This window comes from Symsagittifera roscoffensis, chromosome 9 (genome assembly GCF_963678635.1).
Source record: "Symsagittifera roscoffensis chromosome 9, txSymRosc1.1, whole genome shotgun sequence".
Classification (NCBI taxonomy): Eukaryota; Metazoa; Xenacoelomorpha; order Acoela; family Convolutidae; genus Symsagittifera; species Symsagittifera roscoffensis.
In genome coordinates this window covers 25,892,456-25,915,320 of record NC_087070.1, presented here as the reverse complement: position 1 = coordinate 25,915,320, position 22,865 = coordinate 25,892,456, and the positions used below count along the sequence as shown (strand labels likewise).

Genomic DNA, 22,865 nt, shown 5'->3' with positions numbered 1-22,865 from the left:
CCTATCTCGGCTGTTCAAAAATTATGACACAGGCGAAGCAGAGTTCGCAACTTTTGCGATGCAAAAAAGATTGCGCTGCAAAATAGTCAATGAAAAAAAAAGACGGAAATCAACAAAATTTCCGAAAAACTATGTTGGAAAAAAATTACCAAAAAAAATTTAAAAAAGCACCCCACTACAAGGTTGAGAGTTCAAAATTCGGCTAGTTTTTTGTTGTCTAATTTTATTGAAGATATCGAAAAATCATTAAAAAAAACGCCCTATCTCGAAAAAAAAAGTATTTCAGCAGTCATACTTGGACGCCAGATTTGCAACCCCTGAATGCACCCTGAAAGCACCCAATATAGGGTTCAGAGTTTCAAATTTTTTTTAGCAAATTGTGAAAGAAAAAATTCGATAGTTTTACATTGCTAATATAGGAAAAAATAGGATTTGATTTAACTCTTCAACTCTTGCAATAATTGGCTTTTTAACAGAACAACATAGGTAATTCCTAAACATGTGTCAAATTAAACTTCTTAAGCATTTTAATATACGAAATAGCTTAAATGTGCAAAAAATCTTTCCTTAAACATGCAAAAAATATTACGTTGAAAAAGCTTTAACATGCAAACATAGGGACTTCTTAAACATCGTGACTTCTTTATTAGTTGTTACATGAAACACCGATTTAATTATAGATAGATTATAATCCATGCTTCAAACCATCTAACATAAGTAAACAAATATGAATTTGCAAAAAATTCCGAGACGACAAAAATTACGACAAAGAATTATTTAAAAAATAGTTACTCAATAATTGAATACTTCTTAACAAAATCTCGGTAGTTAAAGTTGAATTTTCAAATAATGAGCAAAACAGCATGTGATACCCACACGGTTTTTTCAGTTTCTTTCAAGATTTGTACAATAAGTTGTTAAGGGAGAAAATTCTTCTTCCCGATTACAAGACACTTGCTTTCGTAAGTGTAAAAATTCTAAAAGAATATTTCCAGTATTTTTGTTGTGACTTTTTGTTTTCCTGGCCTTTAGATAAATTGTTGCTTCACATAGATTGGTGCTTAAATTAGATTGTTCAGCGTGAAAATAGCTTCCTAATATGTATACAAACAACAACGACATTTAATGGAACCGTTATATTAAACTGGGACCGGACCATTCATCAGGGTTTTAAATCTCATTAACTGAAAAAAATAACTAAATTTTCATCAGATATGTGATTTTTTCACACAAAAAAGGACCATTTAAAGGTCGACAGCTTGCAGCGGCTTTTTTCAAATTCTAAAAACAATCAGATTTTTTTGAGAAAAACACTTTCGCGTGCTCAAATTTTAGAAAAAACTAAAAATCACATTTGTCATATCTCGGAAACTAAAACTGAAAAGTCCAAATAGAAGCCTAAATTCCTACCCCTGACAGCACGACAAAAAACAACACCTATCTCGGCTGTTCAAAAATTATGACACAGGCGAAGCAGAGTTCGCAACTTTTGCGATGCAAAAAAGATTGCGCTGCAAAATAGTCAATGAAAAAAAAAGACGGAAATCAACAAAATTTCCGAAAAACTATGTTGGAAAAAAATTACCAAAAAAAATTTAAAAAAGCACCCCACTACAAGGTTGAGAGTTCAAAATTCGGCTAGTTTTTTGTTGTCTAATTTTATTGAAGATATCGAAAAATCATTAAAAAAAACGCCCTATCTCGAAAAAAAAAGTATTTCAGCAGTCATACTTGGACGCCAGATTTGCAACCCCTGAATGCACCCTGAAAGCACCCAATATAGGTTTCAGAGTTTCAAATTTTTTTTAGCAAATTGTGAAAGAAAAAATTCGATAGTTTTACATTGCTAATATAGGAAAAAATAGGATTTGATTTAACTCTTCAACTCTTGCAATAATTGGCTTTTTAACAGAACAACATAGGTAATTCCTAAACATGTGTCAAATTAAACTTCTTAAGCATTTTAATATACGAAATAGCTTAAATGTGCAAAAAATCTTTCCTTAAACATGCAAAAAATATTACGCTGAAAAAGCTTTAACATGCAAACATAGGGACTTCTTAAACATCGTGACTTCTTTATTAGTTGTTACATGAAACACCGATTTAATTATAGATAGATTATAATCCATGCTTCAAACCATCTAACATAAGTAAACAAATATGAATTTGCAAAAAATTCCGAGCCGACAAAAATTACGACAAAGAATTATTTAAAAAATAGTTACTCAATAATTGAATACTTCTTAACAAAATCTCGGTAGTTAAAGTTGAATTTTCAAATAATGAGCAAAACAGCATGTGATACCCACACGGTTTTTTCAGTTTCTTTCAAGATTTGTACAATAAGTTGTTAAGGGAGAAAATTCTTCTTCCCGATTACAAGACACTTGCTTTCGTAAGTGTAAAAATTCTAAAAGAATATTTCCAGTATTTTTGTTGAGACTTTTTGTTTTCCTGGCCTTTAGATAAAGTGTTGCTTCACATAGATTGGTGCTTCAATTAGATTGTTCAGCGTGAAAATAGCTTCCTAAAATGTATACAAACAACAACGACATTTAATGGAACCGTTATATTAAACTGGGACCGGACCATTCATCAGGGTTTTAAATCTCATTAACTGAAAAAAATAAGTAAATTTTCATCAGATATGTGATTTTTTCACACAAAAAAGGACCATTTAAAGGTCGACAGCTTGCAGCGGCTTTTTTCAAAGTTCTAAAAACAATCAGATTTTTTTGAGAAAAACACTTTAGCGTGCTCAAATTTTAGAAAAAACTAAAAATCACATTTGTCATATCTCGGAAACTAAAACTGAAAAGTCCAAATAGAAGCCTAAATTCCTACCCCTGACAGCAAGACAAAAAACAACACCTATCTCGGCTGTTCAAAAATTATGACACAGGCGAAGCAGAGTTCGCAACTTTTGCGATGCAAAAAAGATTGCGCTGCAAAACAGTCAATGAAAAAAAAAGACGGAAATCAACAAAATTTCCGAAAAACTATGTTGGAAAAAAATTACAGAAAAAAATTTAAAAAAAGCACCCCACTACAAGGTTGAGAGTTCAAAATTCGGCTAGTTTTTTGTTGTCTAATTTTATTGAAGATATCGAAAAATCATAAAAAAACGCCCTATCTCGAAAAAAAAAGTATTTCAGCAGTCATACTTGGACGCCAGATTTGCAACCCCTGAATGCACCCTGAAAGCACCCAATATAGGGTTCAGAGTTTCAAATTTTTTTAAAGCAAATTGTGAAAGAAAAAATTCGATAGTTTTACATTGCTAATATAGGAAAAAATAGGATTTGATTTAACTCTTCAACTCTTGCAATGTTTGGCTTTTTAACAGAACAACATAGGTAATTCCTAAACATGTGTCAAATTAAACTTCTTAAGCATTTTAATATACGAAATAGCTTAAATGTGCAAAAAATCTTTCCTTAAACATGCAAAAAATATTACGTTGAAAAAGCTTTAACATGCAAACATAGGGACTTCTTAAACATCGTGACTTCTTTATTAGTTGTTACATGAAACACCGATTTAATTATAGATAGATTATAATCCATGCTTCAAACCATCTAACATAAGTAAACAAATATGAATTTGCAAAAAATTCCGAGCCGACAAAAATTACGACAAAGAATTATTTAAAAAATAGTTACTCAATAATTGAATACTTCTTAACAAAATCTCGGTAGTTAAAGTTGAATTTTCAAATAATGAGCAAAACAGCATGTGATACCCACACGGTTTTTTCAGTTTCTTTCAAGATTTGTACAATAAGTTGTTAAGGGAGAAAATTCTTCTTCCCGATTACAAGACACTTGCTTTCGTAAGTGTAAAAATTCTAAAAGAATATTTCCAGTATTTTTGTTGTGACTTTTTGTTTTCCTGGCCTTTAGATAAATTGTTGCTTCACATAGATTGGTGCTTCAATTAGATTGTTCAGCGTGAAAATAGCTTCCTAAAATGTATACAAACAACAACGACATTTAATGGAACCGTTATATTAAACTGGGACCGGACCATTCATCAGGGTTTTAAATCTCATTAACTGAAAAAAATAAGTAAATTTTCATCAGATATGTGATTTTTTCACACAAAAAAGGACCATTTAAAGGTCGACAGCTTGCAGCGGCTTTTTTCAAAGTTCTAAAAACAATCAGATTTTTTTGAGAAAAACACTTTCGCGTGCTCAAATTTTAGAAAAAACTAAAAATCACATTTGTCATATCTCGGAAACTAAAACTGAAAAGTCCAAATAGAAGCCTAAATTCCTACCCCTGACAGCAAGACAAAAAACAACACCTATCTCGGCTGTTCAAAAATTATGACACAGGCGAAGCAGAGTTCGCAACTTTTGCGATGCAAAAAAGATTGCGCTGCAAAATAGTCAATGAAAAAAAAAGACGGAAATCAACAAAATTTCCAAAAAACTATGTTGGAAAAAAATTACAGAAAAAAATTTAAAAAAAGCACCCCACTACAAGGTTGAGAGTTCAAAATTCGGCTAGTTTTTTGTTGTCTAATTTTATTGAAGATATCGAAAAATCATAAAAAAAACGCCCTATCTCGAAAAAAAAAGTATTTCAGCAGTCATACTTGGACGCCAGATTTGCAACCCCTGAATGCACCCTGAAAGCACCCAATATAGGGTTCAGAGTTTCAAATTTTTTTAAAGCAAATTGTGAAAGAAAAAATTCGATAGTTTTACATTGCTAATATAGGAAAAAATAGGATTTGATTTAACTCTTCAACTCTTGCAATGTTTGGCTTTTTAACAGAACAACATAGGTAATTCCTAAACATGTGTCAAATTAAACTTCTTAAGCATTTTAATATACGAAATAGCTTAAATGTGCAAAAAATCTTTCCTTAAACATGCAAAAAATATTACGTTGAAAAAGCTTAAGCATGCAAACATAGGGAATTCTTAAACATGTCAACATCGGGACTTCTTTATTAGTTATTACATGAAACGCCAATTAAATTATAGATAGATTATAACCCATGCTTCCAACCATCTAGCATAATTAAACAAATATGCGTTTGCAAAAAAAATCCGAGCCGACAAAAATTACGACAGAAGGAATTATTTTTAAAAAATGGTTACCCAATAATTGAATACTTCTTAACAAAATCTCGGTAGTTAAAGTTGAATTTTCAACAAAATGAGCAAAACAGCATATGATACCCACACGGTTTTTTCAGTTTCTTTCAAGATTTGTACGATAAGTTGTTAAGGGAGAAAATTCTTCTTCCCGATTACAAGACACTTGCTTTCGTACGTGTGAAAATTCTAAAAGAATATTTCCAGTACTTTTGTTGTGACTTTTTGTTTCCCTGGCCTTTAGATAAATTGTTGCTTCACATAGATTGGTGCTTCAATTAGATTGTTCAGCGTGAAAATAGCTTCCTAAAATGTATACAAACAACAACGACATTTAATGGAACCGTTATATTAAACTGAGACCGGACCATTCATCAGGGTTTTAAATCTCATTAACTGAAAAACATAAGTAAATTTTCATCAGATATGTGATTTTTCCACACAAAAAAGGACCATTTAAAGGTCGACAGCTTGCAGCGGCTTTTTTCAAAGTTCTAAAAACAATCAGATTTTTTTGAGAAAAACACTTTCGCGTGCTAAAATTTTAGAAAATAAAAATCACATTTGTCATATCTCGGAAACTGATACTGAAAAGTCCAAATAGAAGCCTAAATTCCTACCCCTGACAGCACGACAATATAGGGTGCAACGCCTATCTCGGCTGTTCAAAAATTATGACACAGGCGAAGCAGAGTTCGCAACTTTTGCGATGCAAAAAAGATTGCGCTGCAAAATAGTCAATGAAAAAAAAAGACGGAAATCAACAAAATTTCCGAAAAACTATGTTGGAAAAAAATTACCGAAAAAAATTAAAAAAAAGCACCCCACTACAAGGTTGAGAGTTCAAAATTCGGCTAGTTTTTTGTTGTCTAATTTTATTGAAGATATCGAAAAATCATTAAAAAAACGCCCTATCTCGAAAAAAAAGTATTTCAGCAGTCATACTTGGACGCCAGATTTGCAACCCCTGATGCACCCTGAAAGCACCCAATATAGGGTTCAGAGTTTCAAATTTTTTTTAGCAAATTGTGAAAGAAAAAATTCGATAGTTTTACATTGCTAATATAGGAAAAAATAGGATTGGATTTAACTCTTCAACTCTTGCAATAATTGGCTTTTTAACAGAACAACATAGGTAATTCCTAAACATGTGTCAAATTAAACTTCTTAAGCAATTTAATATACGAAATAGCTTAAATGTGCAAAAAATCTTTCCTTAAACATGCAAAAAATATTACGTTGAAAAAGCTTAAGCATGCAAACATAGGGAATTCTTAAACATGTCAACATCGGGACTTCTTTATTAGTTATTACATGAAACGCCAATTAAATTATAGATAGATTATAACCCATGCTTCCAACCATCTAGCATAATTAAACAAATATGCGTTTGCAAAAAAAATCCGAGCCGACAAAAATTACGACAGAAGGAATTATTTTAAAAAAATAGTTACCCAATAATTGAATACTTCTTAACAAAATCTCGGTAGTTAAAGTTGAATTTTCAACAAAATGAGCAAAACAGCATATGATACCCACACGGTTTTTTCAGTTTCTTTCAAGATTTGTACGATAAGTTGTTAAGAGGGAAAATTCTTCTTCCCGATTACAAGACACTTGCTTTCGTAAGTGTGAAAATTCTAAAAGAATATTTCCAGTACTTTTGTTGTGACTTTTTGTTTCCCTGGCCTTTAGATAAATTGTTGCTTCACATAGATTGGTGCTTCAATTAGATTGTTCAGCGTGAAAATAGCTTCCTAAAATGTATACAAACAACAACGACATTTAATGGAACCGTTATATTAAACTGAGACCGGACCATTCATCAGGGTTTTAAATCTCATTAACTGAAAAACATAAGTAAATTTTCATCAGATATGTGATTTTTCCACACAAAAAAGGACCATTTAAAGGTCGACAGCTTGCAGCGGCTTTTTTCAAAGTTCTAAAAACGATCAGATTTTTTTGAGAAAAACACTTTCGCGTGCTCAAATTTTAGAAAAAAATAAAAATCACATTTGTCATATCTCGGAAACTGATACTGAAAAGTCCAAATAGAAGCCTAAATTCCTACCCCTGACAGCACGACAATATAGGGTTAAAGTTTCAAACTTTGTTAAAGACTTGAAACTTTTTGTGACAAAAAACAACACCTATCTCGGCTGTTCAAAAATTATGACACAGAGTCGAAGCAGAGTTCGCAACTTTTGCGATGCAAAAAAAATTGCGCTGCAAAAAAGTCAATGAAAGAAAAAGACGGAAATCAACAAAACTTCCGAAAAACTATGCTGGAAAAAAAATTACTGAAAAAATAACTTGCCAACTCAGAGCAACAAAAACTTCATATTTGTATGGGATGAAGTTCATATACAGCCCATAAAATAGGAAACCATTAACCGAGCGGCAAAAAAGGCGACAAACTTTGGGCCGAAACCTGTTGAGCAAAAAAATACAAATCTGTTGTCATAAAAATCTTCACAAAATTTATAAGTTTTTACGAAACATCCAAACTGAAACAAATAATCAGAAACGGATATCTTTAAGCAAAATAAAATGACTAAGTCGAAATAACAAACTGAAACTGTTTGAATAATTATGAAAAAAACTAAAATTCAAACCAGGTAAATTTACAAAATTGTGTATTTTCAGTTATAGTACAATCTGTTTAAATTGCAAAAAAAACATGCTTTAGACGACAAGTTCACCAATAAAATCTACCAGATAAAAAAAGAGCGTTTAAAAAAACTGAAAATGAACCGATACAAAAACCACAAATCCAAATGAGAATTTTTTTTGAAAAATTAATTTCAGCCTGAAATGAATTGTATCTAATTACTACTTAAATGATAGAAGTGAAAAGGAAGATCTTACCTGAGAAGTGAAGATCCTCTAGAAGTGATCCTCTGGACAGAGTTGTTTACAGGAAAAAAAATATAGTACCCGGTGTCAATACCCTCGCCTATTTCAAGCGTAATCAGACCTATTTGGTGGATGGCAGATATGCAACCGATATGTGTACCCTTCAACATACCACCATAGGATAACGAACTGTTTTGTCAGTGTTTTTTAATCTAAAATTTTCGAAAAAAATCAACAAAAAATCATGAAAAAAGTCATATCTCGGACACCGCAAAAATTTGAGCAGTAAATTTGGTGACAAAATCTGAAAACACAGTATCCCGACAAAACTGGTCAACAGTGTTGTGAACTTCAACTTTTGTGAGTGTTTTTAAATTTGAGTTTTTAGACAATAATCGAGAAAATCATAAATGCCATTTATCTCGGTAACCAGAAAAACTCTGACAGTAATTTTTCGAAGCTAGATTTGTTACCATTGAGTGTGTCGCTCAACACCAAAGCATAAGGTTGAGAATTTCAAGCTGTTTTTTCTAATGAAACTTTTTGAAAAAAATTGACCAAATCATCAAAAATCAAGCATTAGAGCAAAAACAATTGAAGGCCAGATCTGCAATTCGTGACTCTACACCGACAACATACAACCATGGTGATGCAGTTTTATATTTTAGTTTTAAAGCAAAGTTTCTGAAAAACTCTTTAAAAAATTTAATAAGTCATATCTTGAAAACCAGGCGAGTTTGAGCAGTAATAATTGGAGGCCAGATTTGTAACTACTGATAGTATTCTGATAGTAACTCACTATAGAATAAAAATTTTCCCATTTTTTATTGAACTTGAATATAAATTTATTGAAAAAAAAATTGAGAAAATAATAAAATATGTCATATCTCGAAAACCAAAAAAAAATTGAGCAGCCATGTTTGAAGGGCAAAGTTGCAACTCCATAGTGTACCCTGAGAACACGCTACCACAGGTTTGTGAATTTCAAGCTCAGTAAAAATCTAAACTTTTTGAAAAGTTATAAATAAAAAAAAACTCCATATCTCGGAAACCAAAAAAAAATTGAGCAGTTAAGTTTGGAGGCCAGATTTGCCGCTCCTGAGAGTACCCTTATAGCATCTCACCATAGGGTTGTGAATTTCAAGTTTTTTAAATTTTAACTCAAGTTCTTTAAACAAGTGTTAAATCGAACTTTTTTTATATCTAAAAAAAATAAAAATCATAAAAAACGCCATATCTCGGAAACCAAATGAATTTGAGCAGTTGAGAAAAAATTTGAGCGGTTGAAAAAATCAATTAAATGAAACAGAGAAGATTGAAACGAATAGATTTTAAACTTTGCTTTGCGAAAAAGGAAAAAAACTGCAGTTGAAGCATTCACGCTTCAACGGACGTTAGGTTAAAATAATAGGTAAGCTTGGAATTTCAAACGGCGATTTCAAAAAAAAACATTGCGAAACATTGGTATTTAGTGAACATGCCAAAATAAAGTCTTCTTAAACGCCGATTAAATAATGCATAGATAGATAGATAGATAGATAGATAGATAGATAGATTATACCAGATTTTTCGATACTTCCTTCGCCTGTATAAAACTTCTCAATTAAACTTTTAGTTAATCAATTAATTTCTCAAAAGTCTGCCGCTACTACGGGATTAACCACTTGGATCGGACAATACAACACAACTTCACGGAAACCACAAACCTAAAAAAAATCAATTCACAAATTTTGTGATGCGTTTTGAATGTCGCCCACTATAAAAACTTGTAAATCGTCAAACAGTGTTGAAAAATGAAGAAAAAAAGTACCAAACAAGATAATCCAATATGCAGTTATATTTCGAACTTCACTTTCAATTTGACAAGCACTAATTTTTCTTTCAATTTATTGACATGAAAATTAAACCTTCATGAGCAACTGCTCCAAATGCATATCTTTTCGATGGCAGCTCGTCAATCAGTCTCCACTGCGCACCCGGAGTTCGGGTTTCAAAACATTCGATTGAGGTTCCCAATTCAGTGCCAACCCAGCCTCCAATAGCGAAAATTGTGTCATCGATCACAGCTGCGCCAAAAGATGTGCGAGGTGTTGTCATGGATTGCATCAAAAATTGCCACTTGTTTTCTACTGGGTTATACACTTCGATTGAGTCAGAAATTAACAATTCGCTTTCACCTCCTGAACAGAACATTAAAATCATATATACAGGTTAAGAAAAAAGTCAAATAATACATGGTAATTGAGTTTACATAGATACATACCTAAGACATACACAAGGTTACGGCATCTAACAGCGCAATGATTACTTCTGGGCTGATTGAGAGGCGCCATTACCTCCCAATCTCCGCCGTACGTATCGTACATTTCAACACAACCGAAACTTTCATCATCATCAGAGCCAAGGCTGCCTAGAAAGTCATCTGGTCTTCGAGATGCAGAAAAACCACCAATGACAAGAATTCGCTTTCTAGAACTCTTTCGTGGAACGTGTTGTCGATGATGCCAATGGTCATAGTCGCACAATTTAAGAAAATTCTTGCATAAATCTGACGAACTATCAGCTGTCAATCCTTTAAAGTCTGATTTTGAGTAATCTCGATTAGTCTCTACGACCGAAGTTAAGACCGCTTTAAACTCATCGTCGTTTATTTTTGATAGTTCATCGGACAATACAAACTCGGATATCATGGGAAGTCTTACATTGGCGATTAAATCGGGTAGATATTGAATCCGACTTTGATGGTTTCTGGAGACCCACTTTATGACAATTGCCAGAAGCTGATGCTCGCCGTCAATTTGAATGTCTTCACTGCATAGTAAACTCATTAGGAAGGGATATCCTATTTCGTATAAATTTTCATTTAGAGAGACCTCGATTAAATTGAAATTGATAAACTTTTCAAGTTCGAAGAACAAATTATTGAAATTAAATTTCTCGGCTAGACTCCACAACGTTATGCAATTGCTACAATTAATATTCCGCGACAAATATTTAAGGCATCTCTTAACTGCATAGTTCAAGTTGAGCATGTCACATGCAACAAGCACATTAGCAGCATTAGATTCCGTCAGTTTCAACTCTCCCGTATACATAAAATCGAGAAGAACTAAAAATGTCTCAGGGTCGAATCCTTGAAGAACTATTTCTTTTGAATTTTGCTCAGCTAGGCCACTAAGAAACATCGCATTGAAATACTCAGTAGCAGCAGAGAGCACAACTTTATGTGCACTGAAATTGAACCCATTGATACTTATGTTTACGTCGCAAAAGCTCTCATCGGCTCGAAGCTGAGCGAGATTTGTCCAAAACTGGTTTCTGTGTAAGTCATCGGCGGACGAACAACTGCAACATGTATTAGCTGCCATTGCCTACGACATATCAACTGCACACTGAAAAAATCATCAAGTTGAAACTCAGGTGTTCATATTTACAAAAAGTGTAAATTACAAAAAGGGCCGTTCCGCTTAGTTACGGTCAGTGTACAAGCTGGATAGGGCCATACCAGCGTAATAAAAATGCAAATACATCAGCAAACTGTAGCATTGTATCAATGAAGTCATATATCAGCATTAAACGCATCGTCGTAATGTTAATTTATCTTAGCCGTCCTTCCTCTACAATAGCGCTAATGGAGTTTTCGATAAACTGAACTTGGCGCAGCGATTTCAATCCCTTTATACAGAGTATAGAAAAAAATTTTGATAAAAAGTTAATTTCAAACGTTTCCGCAACTATGTGCGTCGGCAGGATTTTTACAATAAACTAATCAAAATGACGATAAAACATCAATTTACAAATGTTATTTATAATAATTCACATAAATTTTGGTTCTATACTATCATGTTAAAAAATTAGACAATCACAGTTGACTTCTATTTAGATGAAAATACTTTTAAGCTCTAAATTTTTTTTGGGAAAAGGTTTTGAATTAAGCATCGGTATAGAGAAATACTGAAAGTGTATAATTTATGCTGGAATGATATTCGATGAGGAATGTTTATTGATTGTGGCACAAAATGTTTATGTCGGTGTCTTGGGTACTACAGGACGTGTATTGCTGTTACTTCCGGTCAGGGATTTCAATACAATATCAATATATTGAGCTCAATATCAATATCTTCCATTCAATATCAATATCAATATCAAATAGGATGAAATTTCAATATCAATATCAATATCAATATCTAAAAGCTCAATATCTCAATATTATCATTATTTTAAGATACCAGAGACCAAATTCAATATTGAATTTCGAAATATATAATTAAATTTGTTTAGTTTTTTTTGCAATGTAATTGTTTTTTGTTTAACTTGTTTAATTTTAATGCTTGAGTGAGTTGAGTTGACTGTTTGACTTAGTCAGTCCATTGAGTTATCTTGAATTTCTTTTGGTTTTTTTTACAGAAATGATACAAAATCCGTTTTTCTCAATATCTACAAAAAGTTCAATATCAATATCAATATCTAGCCTTCAATATCTCAAAATTAAAAATTCAATATTGACATCGTCTCACTATTCAATATCTGATCATTCAATATATTGCAATCCCTGCTTCCGGTGTCCTCTCAAGGCTATCAAGGCAGTTTTCAGGATGGTGAAAGAGAGCTTCTTCCGGATATAGTTCATAGTGTCCGCATACGTACAGTTCAGCTTCTCACTCATTTTTTCCGCCAATATAGCATGATATCGCTCTGCCTCCTCACCCATGACGCCGTTGGTCGCAAAAATCAAGGGGGTAAAAGAGGCATGCTCTACCTGTAGAACGCGGTCGTTGTAGTCGACTTTTTCCGATTCTCATGAGTCTTTAGGAGTGGCTTCAGGTTTCGGTTCCTATTACTTGGAGCGTTCGGGTGTGTGAAACGGACGTCAAGAAACATTTTCTGCAGCGGCGCCCAAAAACCTCGACAAGAAATATCCAGTCTTGCATTGTCTTCCAGATTGCTTCCACTTGCAAGTTCTTCATTTCCCGTCAATTGGATCAGACCGGGCTCAACGCTCACATCCTTGCACACGTTACGTAAAAAGTCGGCTTCGACGTCGCGGTCAGCGTTGTGACGCATTATGACGAAACCACCCAACTTACAAATCAAGGCATGGTCGATATCATTTGCCGCGCCACACTCACAAGTTTGAGCTATTCCTTTCAGGTGCCATCCATATCGGAGACATAGCGCATCCCGGAAATCGCCTCTGTTCATGTAAAATTTCTGCTCCCTAGATGGCAGACAAGTCAGCCATGCGGATGTTCCTTTTGGCTGTAGCAGGTCTAGCGTGCGCTTCATTTCATTCTCACTTCGGGAATACACAATTTCGAGGGCTTCTTTTACATGTTTACGATTCGATCCTGAAATTTCTGCTCGTCCAGTTCTATTCGTGTAGTCAAAAAGATCTTGTTTAGCAATAATTGCGTTTTTCAGTTTGTTTGTCAGCTTGACAGAGTTTTCATAGAAACGAGACGCACATTCTGTTGGATTTATCAGACCTAAACCACCAGCTGAGCATGGCAATGCTATGATGTCCCGTCCTAGGTCACTGAGAGTTCTGTCGACTAAAAGAGAAATAACGTTCCTGAGTTTGGCTTCAAGTGGCTGCATGTGCAGTTCAGAACCAGGAATAGTCCTCATTATAAAATTCCACAGACTCTGGATCACCTTGACGAGAGCAATATAGGCAAGGTGGGGCTCCGTTTTGGCCGCTGCTTCCAGCGAAGACAACTCATTACACCATTCTTCAACTTTGTCTCGTAGATAGTCGTTTGTGATGTTCTGGCTGCCAATTGCCGCTCCCAAGTATGGACGTCCTTCGCTTGTGATGTTGATATTCGTGTTCTCAAAGACCTGCTTGGCTTGCTCTCGGAGACCCTCGCTTTTTTTTTACTAACCAACATTTCGACCGTTTCTGAAAATACCCAAGCTTGGGGCCGATACTGGTCAAAAGATCAAACCACTCACGGAGTTGAACCAGCTTCCCAAGGCCTCCGGCGTCGTCAGCGAACCACTCTTGATGACACCCAATTTTGTTTAGACTGACAAGGAGTTTTTTCAAGCTCAGCGCATAAAATGCCATCGCTAAATTATCTCCTTGAGTGGTGCCTTCCTGTGATAAAATTTCTACTCCTTCGCCTAGAATGAGTCTGGCTGGCAACCGATAAGTATTGATAAGATAAGTGCTGATTTTTGGGCATATATGCTTTATGTTAAGAAGGGCCGTATGACGATTCAGTCTGTTAAAAGCATTCTCAGCATCAATCAATAGAACGGCTTCTGTGGACTCCATCTGGAACATTTCCCTGGCTGCATGAATTGCTGCTTCAACGCCACCTTCTTGACCTGCGCAGGTTTGCTGTGATTCTGCTGCATGGCAAATATCGGCATCAAAAATTTGAGCTATTGCTTTCCCGAGAATTCTTCTGATTATCTCTCCAATGCCTATTGGCCTTATGCCGCCTTTACCATCATTTTTATTCAGTTCAATTTCTCTGCATGCTATATATGATTCTAGTGACTTTGGGTCAACAAATTCGGTGCATATTCTCCTTCCTAGAGCGGCTAAGGACTCACAAAGACTTTCTGAGGCTCTATTGTGCTTCTTGGAACAGAAGAGTTTCTTCATATTGTTCGCAGCTAAACCTGATGGACCTGAGGATCCTTGAGTACGAAGAGCCGCTGAGTAGATCCTCTTTGCACCTAGATTCTTAAAGATCACGGGATGGACTTCGGGAGGAATACCTTGTAGCAATTCTTCCCGGTTTACATCTTGACCAATCGGATGTAACAAGGCCATCTTTGCTCTCACGTTCTCTGTGGGAGGTAGCACTCCAGTAGCATCCGTTTGTGATAAGACTTTCACGGCAGCGCTCAGTATCCCTTGGAGAACCAAATTGCAGAAACTTTTCATTTTGTTGTCACTCTTTCTAAAGGTTTTTGATAACTCGCCTCGTATCGCGCGGCGCTCTTTGTACAACAAATCATTGTCACCGTCTCTCCACCATGCTAACAGTTTCTCTAGATATCCCAAATGATCTTTCGCTTTAGATTCTTGGGAAAGCTTCTGCACGACGAAAGCTATCAGCAAATGGAAAGCTTTTATTGAAAAACCTTGCATTGAATTTTTTTCATTGAACATGTCAAGCAGTTTTGTGAGTTCCTCAATGAGAACTTTGTCGGCATTTCCATGTGGAATATCGAAGGCATTTCTCTTCCAGTGTATGGCAATATCGTTGACCTTGCTCGCAAAAGTACTTGTTGATATTTTACCCCATTGACCTTCAATCGCTGCACTGTTTTCTACAAATGAAGGCAGTTCCTCACATGTGTCTGCTACCAGGTTCTGAGTTGGTGGTGCAATCGTCGCGAAATGGTCATTTTGGTCAACCATGTTTGGTGGCTCGTCGAATATCTGCATCTCCGCCATCGCCTGTGAGAGGCCCGATCTTCCGCTTTCGCCGCCACTCGGATTGACGAGTAATTGACAGCGGGAGACCACAATATCTTCTCCACATCGTTCCACATCTGGCTGATTCCCTGTCGCATCATGTCCTTCACTCGTTGTTGCATCCTCTGGGTTGTCGCATCAACAGTACCATTTACTGTTAGACCATTTCTTGATTTCTTTTATAGTCATTTTCGCGCAATTTCTGTGAAACCAGTTTCCACAATCACAACATCGGATACTGTACTCGTTGCCTATCACTCTCGAGCATGATCCACACCAACAGATTTTCCGCATTGCTGGAGCAGTCTTGTTATGATATTGATCGTGTCAGTGTCCTGGTTCTGCATCCATCATATCGGAAACTATATAATAAGTTTATCAGAACAATTTTAAGCTCTAAAATTAATTAATCCTCAGGAATGCGAAGCTTATTTTATTTCCTATGTAGCTTATCAATTTTGTGTAGCTTATGTCTTTTTTACTTAGTTTTTTGGCTTATCGCTACATCGTCCCCGTGGCTGTTAAAGCAGCGCCATCGAGGCATCCAAAATCAGCGGACAGAAGCTACTCTGCTCCACAGCGTTTTTCAGCGTTTCGTGATATTCGTATGCGTCTTTATTTAGTTTTTCCTGTTTTGACAAGGGGGTTGAAAATTTTCACACCCGAGTAAGCGCGGCTACATTGCGAACCCCAGAGTCCATTTGCTTTAATGGCAAGTCATGCCTCATCTTTAGTGTAGCTGAATAGTTCACAAATCTTTCGCCTTGCAACAGCTGAAGTTTTAGCTCAATCTCGACGTCATGTCAAACATCGTTCAAACAATTGGCGAATTGTCTCTAACCCCAGAGTCCATTTGCTTTAATGGCAATACATGCCTCATCTTTAGTGTAGTTGAATAGTTCACAAAACTTTCGCCTTGCAACGGCTGAAGTTTTAGCTCAATTTCGACGTCATGTCAAACATCGTTCATAAAATTGGCGAATTGTCTCTAACCCCAGAGTCCATTTGCTTTAATGGCAAGTCATGCCTCATCTTTAGTGTAGTTGAATAGTTCACAAATCTTTCGCCTTGCAACGGCTGAAGTTTTAGCTCAATCTCGACGTCATGTCAAACATCGTTCATAAAATTGGCGAATTGTCTCTAATTTAATTGTGCCTCATGTGTGTTTAACCACCTTTTGCACAGTGCAGGGCATGTGTCAAGTTACAACTTGAACTGCATGCCCATGTGAGTGGGGTATTGGTCGGTTCCAATCCGTAACTTGAGTAAAAACCATCTGGTAATTCTGTAGATTCGTTTCCGTGAGAGTAATATGTGAAGAGCATAACTTGAACTAGTTTGGCAAAAGTTATTGCTAATTTATGATGTCTGAGAACGGTCAACGCATTAAATAACTTTTACAAAAATGCAAACGCCTTGACAGGCTGGAGAAAACTTCACGTTATATACTGTCAAATAAAGCTGACAACCCAGTTATGTGGGTTATCAAAAATCAATAGTTGCTAGGTTTAAGGATAGAAACGGGGCAACCTGTGCCATTCCGCCGGATTGACACCGCCGAACCCTCCGACGAGTAAGAAAAGAGTATTAACGGTGTTAAAAACGAATCATTCAGGAAATGGAGGGTCGGAACATTCCAGAAGAAAATTTTCAAAAATTCGAATGGCGGTGGAGTATTTCAAAAAATCGAATGGCGGCGGAGCATGCAAACAAAATCTGATCAAAAGTAGTTTGAACGATGGCCTAAAAATGATAACTTTTTAGTTAGCCCTAAATAGACCAGAAAATCAACTGGCTATGTCGAGACGGTGAAAAACGAGTAGTAATTAGGTAACTGACGCCGGCCAGTCATCAATAGGTGCTTTTTTTACGCTCCTTCACTGTGTAGTATTTGGGCAAATGTTACATAGACGTTTTTATGGCGCTCCTGGGTGGGCCTGTCAAAGTCATAAGATCATCATGATCAGAAAACGTTTCAGCGACGAACCCTCCGCTCCGGGCGTATGCCCGAGTTAGAGGATTTTTGTCCTGTATTGTTTTAGGCGGAAGGTACCGACCCTTAGCCTGGTACTAAATACCTTTTTAACTTAGTTAAGACCAAAAAAATCCGGTGGCCGGAGGGTTGGGCCTGAAGTCTAGAGCCTGCTTATCCCAAGGCAAAAGTTATTGCTAATTTATGATGTCTGAGAACGGTCAACGCATTAAATAACTTTTACAAAAATGCAAACGCCTTGACAGGCTGGAGAAAACTTCACGTTATATACTGTCAAATAAAGCTGACAACCCAGTAATGTGGGTTATCAAAAATCAATAGTTGCTAGGATTAAGGATAGAAACGGGGCGACCTGTGCCATTCCGCCGGATTGACACCGCCGAACCCTCCGACCAGTAAGAAAAGAGTATTAACGGTGTTAAAAACGAATCATTCAGGAAAACGAGGGTCGGAACATTCCAGAAGAAAATTTTCAAAAATTTGAATGGCGGCGGAGTATTTCAAAAAATCGAATGGCGGCGGAGCATGCAAACAAAATCTGATCAAAAGTAGTTTGACCGATGGCCTAAAAATGATAACTTTTAGGTTAGCCCTAAATAGACCAGAAAATCAACTGGCTATGTCGAGACGGTGAAAAACGAGTAGTAATTAGGTAATTGACGCCGGCCAGTCATCAATAGGTGCTTTGTTTACGCTCCGTCACTGTGTAGTACTTGGGCGAATGTTACATAGACGTTTTTATGGCGCTCCTGGGTGGGCCTGTCAAAGTCATAAGATCATCATGATCAGCAAACGCTTCAGCGACAAACCCTCCGCTCCGGGCGTATGCCCGAGTTAGAGGCTTTTTTGTCCTGTATTGTTTTAGGCGGAAGGTACCGACCCTTAGCCTGGTACTAATTACCTTTTTAACTTAGTTAAGACCAAAAAATCCGGGGGCCGGAGGGTTGGGCCTGAAGTCTAGAGCCTGCTTATCCCAAGGCACTGGGACCAAAAACAAATAAAGAGAAAGCTTAAAACCGAACAAAAGTAGTGTGTAACTAAAGAAAAACCAAAAACAACTATACTTGAATTAAAAAAAACTACAAAAAACAATAAAAAATCCAAAAAAGACCAAAAACAGTAAAAAAAAAAGTGTAACATGACAGTTTATATATTATTTACGGAAGGGATATGATCTGACCTTCTTATTGTTGTTTTTTCAGATTGATGTATAGCACTTCTGATCGAAAGATTGAGTGTTTTGGTGGTGGGTAAGGTACCATCCCTTGAGTGTTATTTGAGTATTTAAGCACGTTAATGATAAATTTGCCGCTGCCCGGAGGGTAGCTTGGCAAGCTGACAGACGTGTACCAGACTCAACAGAGGGCGTCAGGGATAACATCCACAACGACTGTTGGGTATCCCTAAAAATTTTTAGTATCGTTAGGGTACTATTTCATTAAGACTTAAGTGGTGGGGGGCACAATTGGATCGGTCCGATTGCACCCTCCATCGATTGCGAATTTCCAAGTTAAGGCTCTTAATTCGGATATTTTGGTGCAAAGGAGGGTATAGTAATATTGATCAACGACTACTAATAGATTATTATCCTTTTTATATATTGCTTATCTCCCATTTAGACCCGAGAAACACCCCAAATTTGTCGAAAAAAAAAGCGATTTTCGACCAAACTGTTAACCCAAAACGTTTTGAATATCCGAGCTTTTCCGATCAGCGAAAAGCTTCTCCACAGTGAACTACTACGTAGTTCGACCCCCCTAACTAAAGAAACCGCGCGGAAAAAGACTTAGTAGGAGTTAGCAAAAACAAAAAATTTTCGATCAAAATTTTTGTAATTTTCCGAATTTCGTCAATATGTTTTGAGAATCAAGTTTTTGAGTTTTCAGAGTTAGAGCGATAGTTTTTTTTTGCGTTAGGAGCTTGCTAGCATAGCGTGCTCGATTGCTAGGTTGATTTTTGAGTAACCCTCCGAATAGCTCCGTGGATAGAGCTAGGGGCTTAAAGATTGGAAAAGGAACAATTTTTGGTCCGGTTTTTTGCATTATTCCAGTGTCGTACAGGGCTACTACGTTCGTTTCAAGTATTTGTAGGCACTTTAAGTAAGAAGAAAGTTAGTGAAAAAAGGCCAACTTAACGAACGTGTTTTTGGTGATTTCTCAAAGAGAAGCCAACTGATCGAAATAATTTTGGTACCATAAGTCGACGCTTTTAATCATTTTACGGGACCACAACCTTTTTTGGGTTGATAACTTGAGTAACCTAGAGACATGGATCGTAAAGCAGTTTAATTTAAAGAGAAAAGACCTGTTGTACTTGAATAAAGAAGGGATCGTGGCCTGCAAACGCAAGGAGGAGGACCAATTCCTTTACAAATATAATTGGATATTGCTACCGCAGTTGCATCAAACCGAAGTGCTCTTTCGTTCACAAGATCAGATGGGCCACCAAGGCGTGGACAGACTGCATAATAGGATACAGAAACGGTTCGAATGGCCTGGTTTGAAGAAGGCCTGTTAAAAGTGGATCTCTGCATGCTTGTCACGTCAACAGGCGAAGGACCCCAGCAAATTGAGAATTCCCCTGCAATCAATAGAATCATCAGGATTCAATGAGGTGGTGCAAATTGATAATCAGAAGATATGCATGACAACCACGGGCTTTAACAAAGTGCTGATAATGATTGATCATTTCACGAAATACGCAGAGGCAGCATCAATGGAAGAAACGTGCGATCACTTGATAAATGTTTGGATAGCGAGACACGGCTGCCCCATCAGATTCCAATCAGACAACGGCAAAGCATTCGTGGGTGATCTCACGAAGTAGTTAATGAAGAGGTTACAAGTGGCACAGGCCCGACCACTTATCACCCACAAATTTTAGGGAACCTTTTTATCCTACTGGGAAAAGTGGCTGAATCGGCCAACCCAATTTTAAGTAAGTTAGACTGCAATCAGACGCTTAAGAGCGGTGAAATTATCTGTTTTCGTAATTTTTGGGGAACCCTCCGAAGCAACCCTCCGGGGCCAGCTAAGCCCCTTAGCAACCCTCATTAGCAGAAATTTTTCACGCAACCCTCCGAGACAAATGAAATAACCCCCAGAATCGATTTAGCTTGTCTTGACTCTTTTTGGGAGTAGCTGGAGACCCCTTTTAGGCGAAACTTGAAAAATTTAGAACTTTGAGGGTACCCTCCGAAACAACCCTCCGGAGTGACTTGAGCCTCTTATTGATCCTCCTTAGTGAGTTTAGGGGGACCCTCCGAAGCAACATAAGTGTTTAAGTTACCCTACAAAGTAACCCTCCGGAGTAAACTAAGTGTCCTACCAACCCTCCGAAATAACCCTCCGAAGTGACTTAAGCCCTTCAACAACCCTCCTTAGTGAAAATTTGGAGGTACACTCCGGGACAATATAAACATTCTTAGATATCCTTTCAAGGTCCAAATAGAAGGTCGACTACTCACGAACGTGTATACTAGGAGAATATTGGCCTAGCTGACCCGGAGATTTGCGATTAACTTTGGATTCTAAATCGGGTTCATCAAAAGTATCCGAACAATTTTTTTTTGTGATTTTGGCTGTGTGGTTGCCTTGAGCTACTTAATAGGAAGGCTCGGGCAATCTGGGAACTCATTAAAGAAACCGCGGTGAGTGTATTGGACAAGACACACTCACTTCAGAAGACAAAGCTGTTCCCTACTCTCGTGCACTTGGAGCTGTCCGGGTGTGGGAGATCTTTTGCTTAGACTCTAGATGTTTTTGATCGAGAGGTTGCCTTGAGCTATGTAGTAGGACAGCTCGGGCAATCGCAGGACATATAAAAGAAGCTTTTGTTGAGTGTATTAGACGAGGCACACTCACTCGAGAAGACAGTGTCCTGGGCTTCGTTCTTTTGGAGTGTTCCATCGAGGGAAGTCTTTTTCCTTAAGACTAAGTTTTACTTATCTGTTACTGAAGCCATCACTGCTCTTTTATAAAATATTGCTTTAAACGAAGCAGTCATTTGGTACGTCTGTAGCGATAAAGTGATACTGAACAAAAGATTGTTGTCACCTAGGGGGTATTCTTATCTGGTTATCAATTGTGTGTTGTGTGTTAGTTATAATATCTTGTGAAATTTTGTGATACTGTTATACTAGGTGATAGAGTGGAATTAGTAATTAGTAAACATTGTATTACTTTAGCTGAGTCACTATTAGCATTTCTAAGAGGTTGAAGGGATATTTTTGATGTTGAAGGAGTTGAGTGAGTAGACTTAAGCAATCTTTTTTGAATTTATTTTTAGAACTTGTGCATTGCCGTCAAAAGAAATTTTTATCACGAGGCATGCAGCGTAGAGACTCACTAGGAGAAGTAACTAAGTTTCCTGGCCGAGCACGAAAGCACGCGGAGGTTCAGATTACGGCGTAGCCAATCCTCGATTAGTAGCATCACGGACGTTTTCGCTTGAGAAGCAGCAAGTGAAGGTCATAGCGATCTTTCAGTGAGTGGAATGAAACTAAGAAGTGAGAAGAATCGAGATGGTGCTGAAGAGCGGGAAACCGAGGCCGGAGCGGCTAACGTGACGCTAACTGATCGCTTCGAGGAAGGGGAGCAGACACTAATCCGACCCGACCACCACCATCACTAGGATCCGGAAGAGCCTGGCGAGGAGCTTGAGCGGAAAGAAATTGAGGAAACTCAAAAGACCTTGGAGCATTCTGAGGTCGGAGTAAGAGAGGAACTGTTGTTTAAGGGAACCTCAAAGTCACAGACCAAAAGCAATAGTCGCAGAAAAAAAAATCCTCTCTAGTGAAGCAGGGAAAGAATGCGATGATATCGAGTATAAGTCCAAGAGAAGAGCAACCAAATTCTTAAGCGAAAAAACGCTTCAAGGCGATATACGATGAGCGCATGACGGTACTCCGAAATGATGGGTTGTCCTCTGGATATGAAGGCCCGGGGCTGATGCACTCGGACATGGACTTCACACCTAGTCCGAGACAGGAAAAGAGCAAGAAAGCGTTGTCTGACTCGCCAACTAGACCAATGTCAACCTTGATAACGGTGCGAGCGTCGTCGACATACGACATGCTAATGATGTCGATGGGCGCAAAGAAGGGTGGCGCATCGTCGAATACCAGGCTGCAAACTCAATTAACGTCATCGTCGCTGGGTCTTACCCCAGTGCTTGAACGACTAGCGACTTGAGTGACATGTTTGCCGGTGTAATGACAAGCCTTGAAGAACTGCGACAGGATATGACCGAATGGATGGATTGAGCTGAAGAAAGGGCTCAAAAAGGCCATGAAAATTTGAGAGACGAGCTGACAGACGTAAAGTCACAAGCGAGAAGTGATCAGGCCCAGCTGATTCGGTACACCGATCAGTGCCTGGCGGAAACTTTGGCGCTGGCGACCAAAGAGTCACAAGAAAGAGAAGTTAAGATGACGAGAGAGATCGAGCGATAATTGAACGATC

At 37.3% G+C, this 22,865-nt stretch overlaps 2 protein-coding genes across 3 annotated transcripts in view; both read right to left on the bottom strand.

The window, feature by feature from the left end:
• Positions 1-11,360, bottom strand: part of LOC134854028 (actin-binding protein IPP-like) — a 30,489-nt gene extending 19,129 nt beyond the window's left edge. The window contains exons 1-2 of the mRNA XM_063870094.1: positions 10,236-11,360; positions 9,880-10,152 (exon numbers count right to left, since the gene is read on the bottom strand). Coding sequence (XP_063726164.1) covers positions 9,880-10,152; positions 10,236-11,340 — 1,378 coding nt within the window. The 5' untranslated portion in view covers positions 11,341-11,360. The remainder of the gene's footprint in view (positions 1-9,879; positions 10,153-10,235) is intronic.
• LOC134854027 (ribosome-releasing factor 2, mitochondrial-like) overlaps positions 1-22,865 on the bottom strand; it is a 456,739-nt gene that overhangs the window by 29,386 nt on the left and 404,488 nt on the right. The window contains exon 1 of one of the 2 annotated variants that reach the window (XM_063870092.1): positions 8,676-8,686. The exons of the other annotated variant lie outside the window; for it this stretch is intronic. The gene's annotated coding sequence lies outside the window, so the exon portion shown is untranslated. Of the gene's footprint in view, positions 1-8,675; positions 8,687-22,865 lie in introns of those variants that run through there. 2 annotated transcript variants of the gene reach the window in all.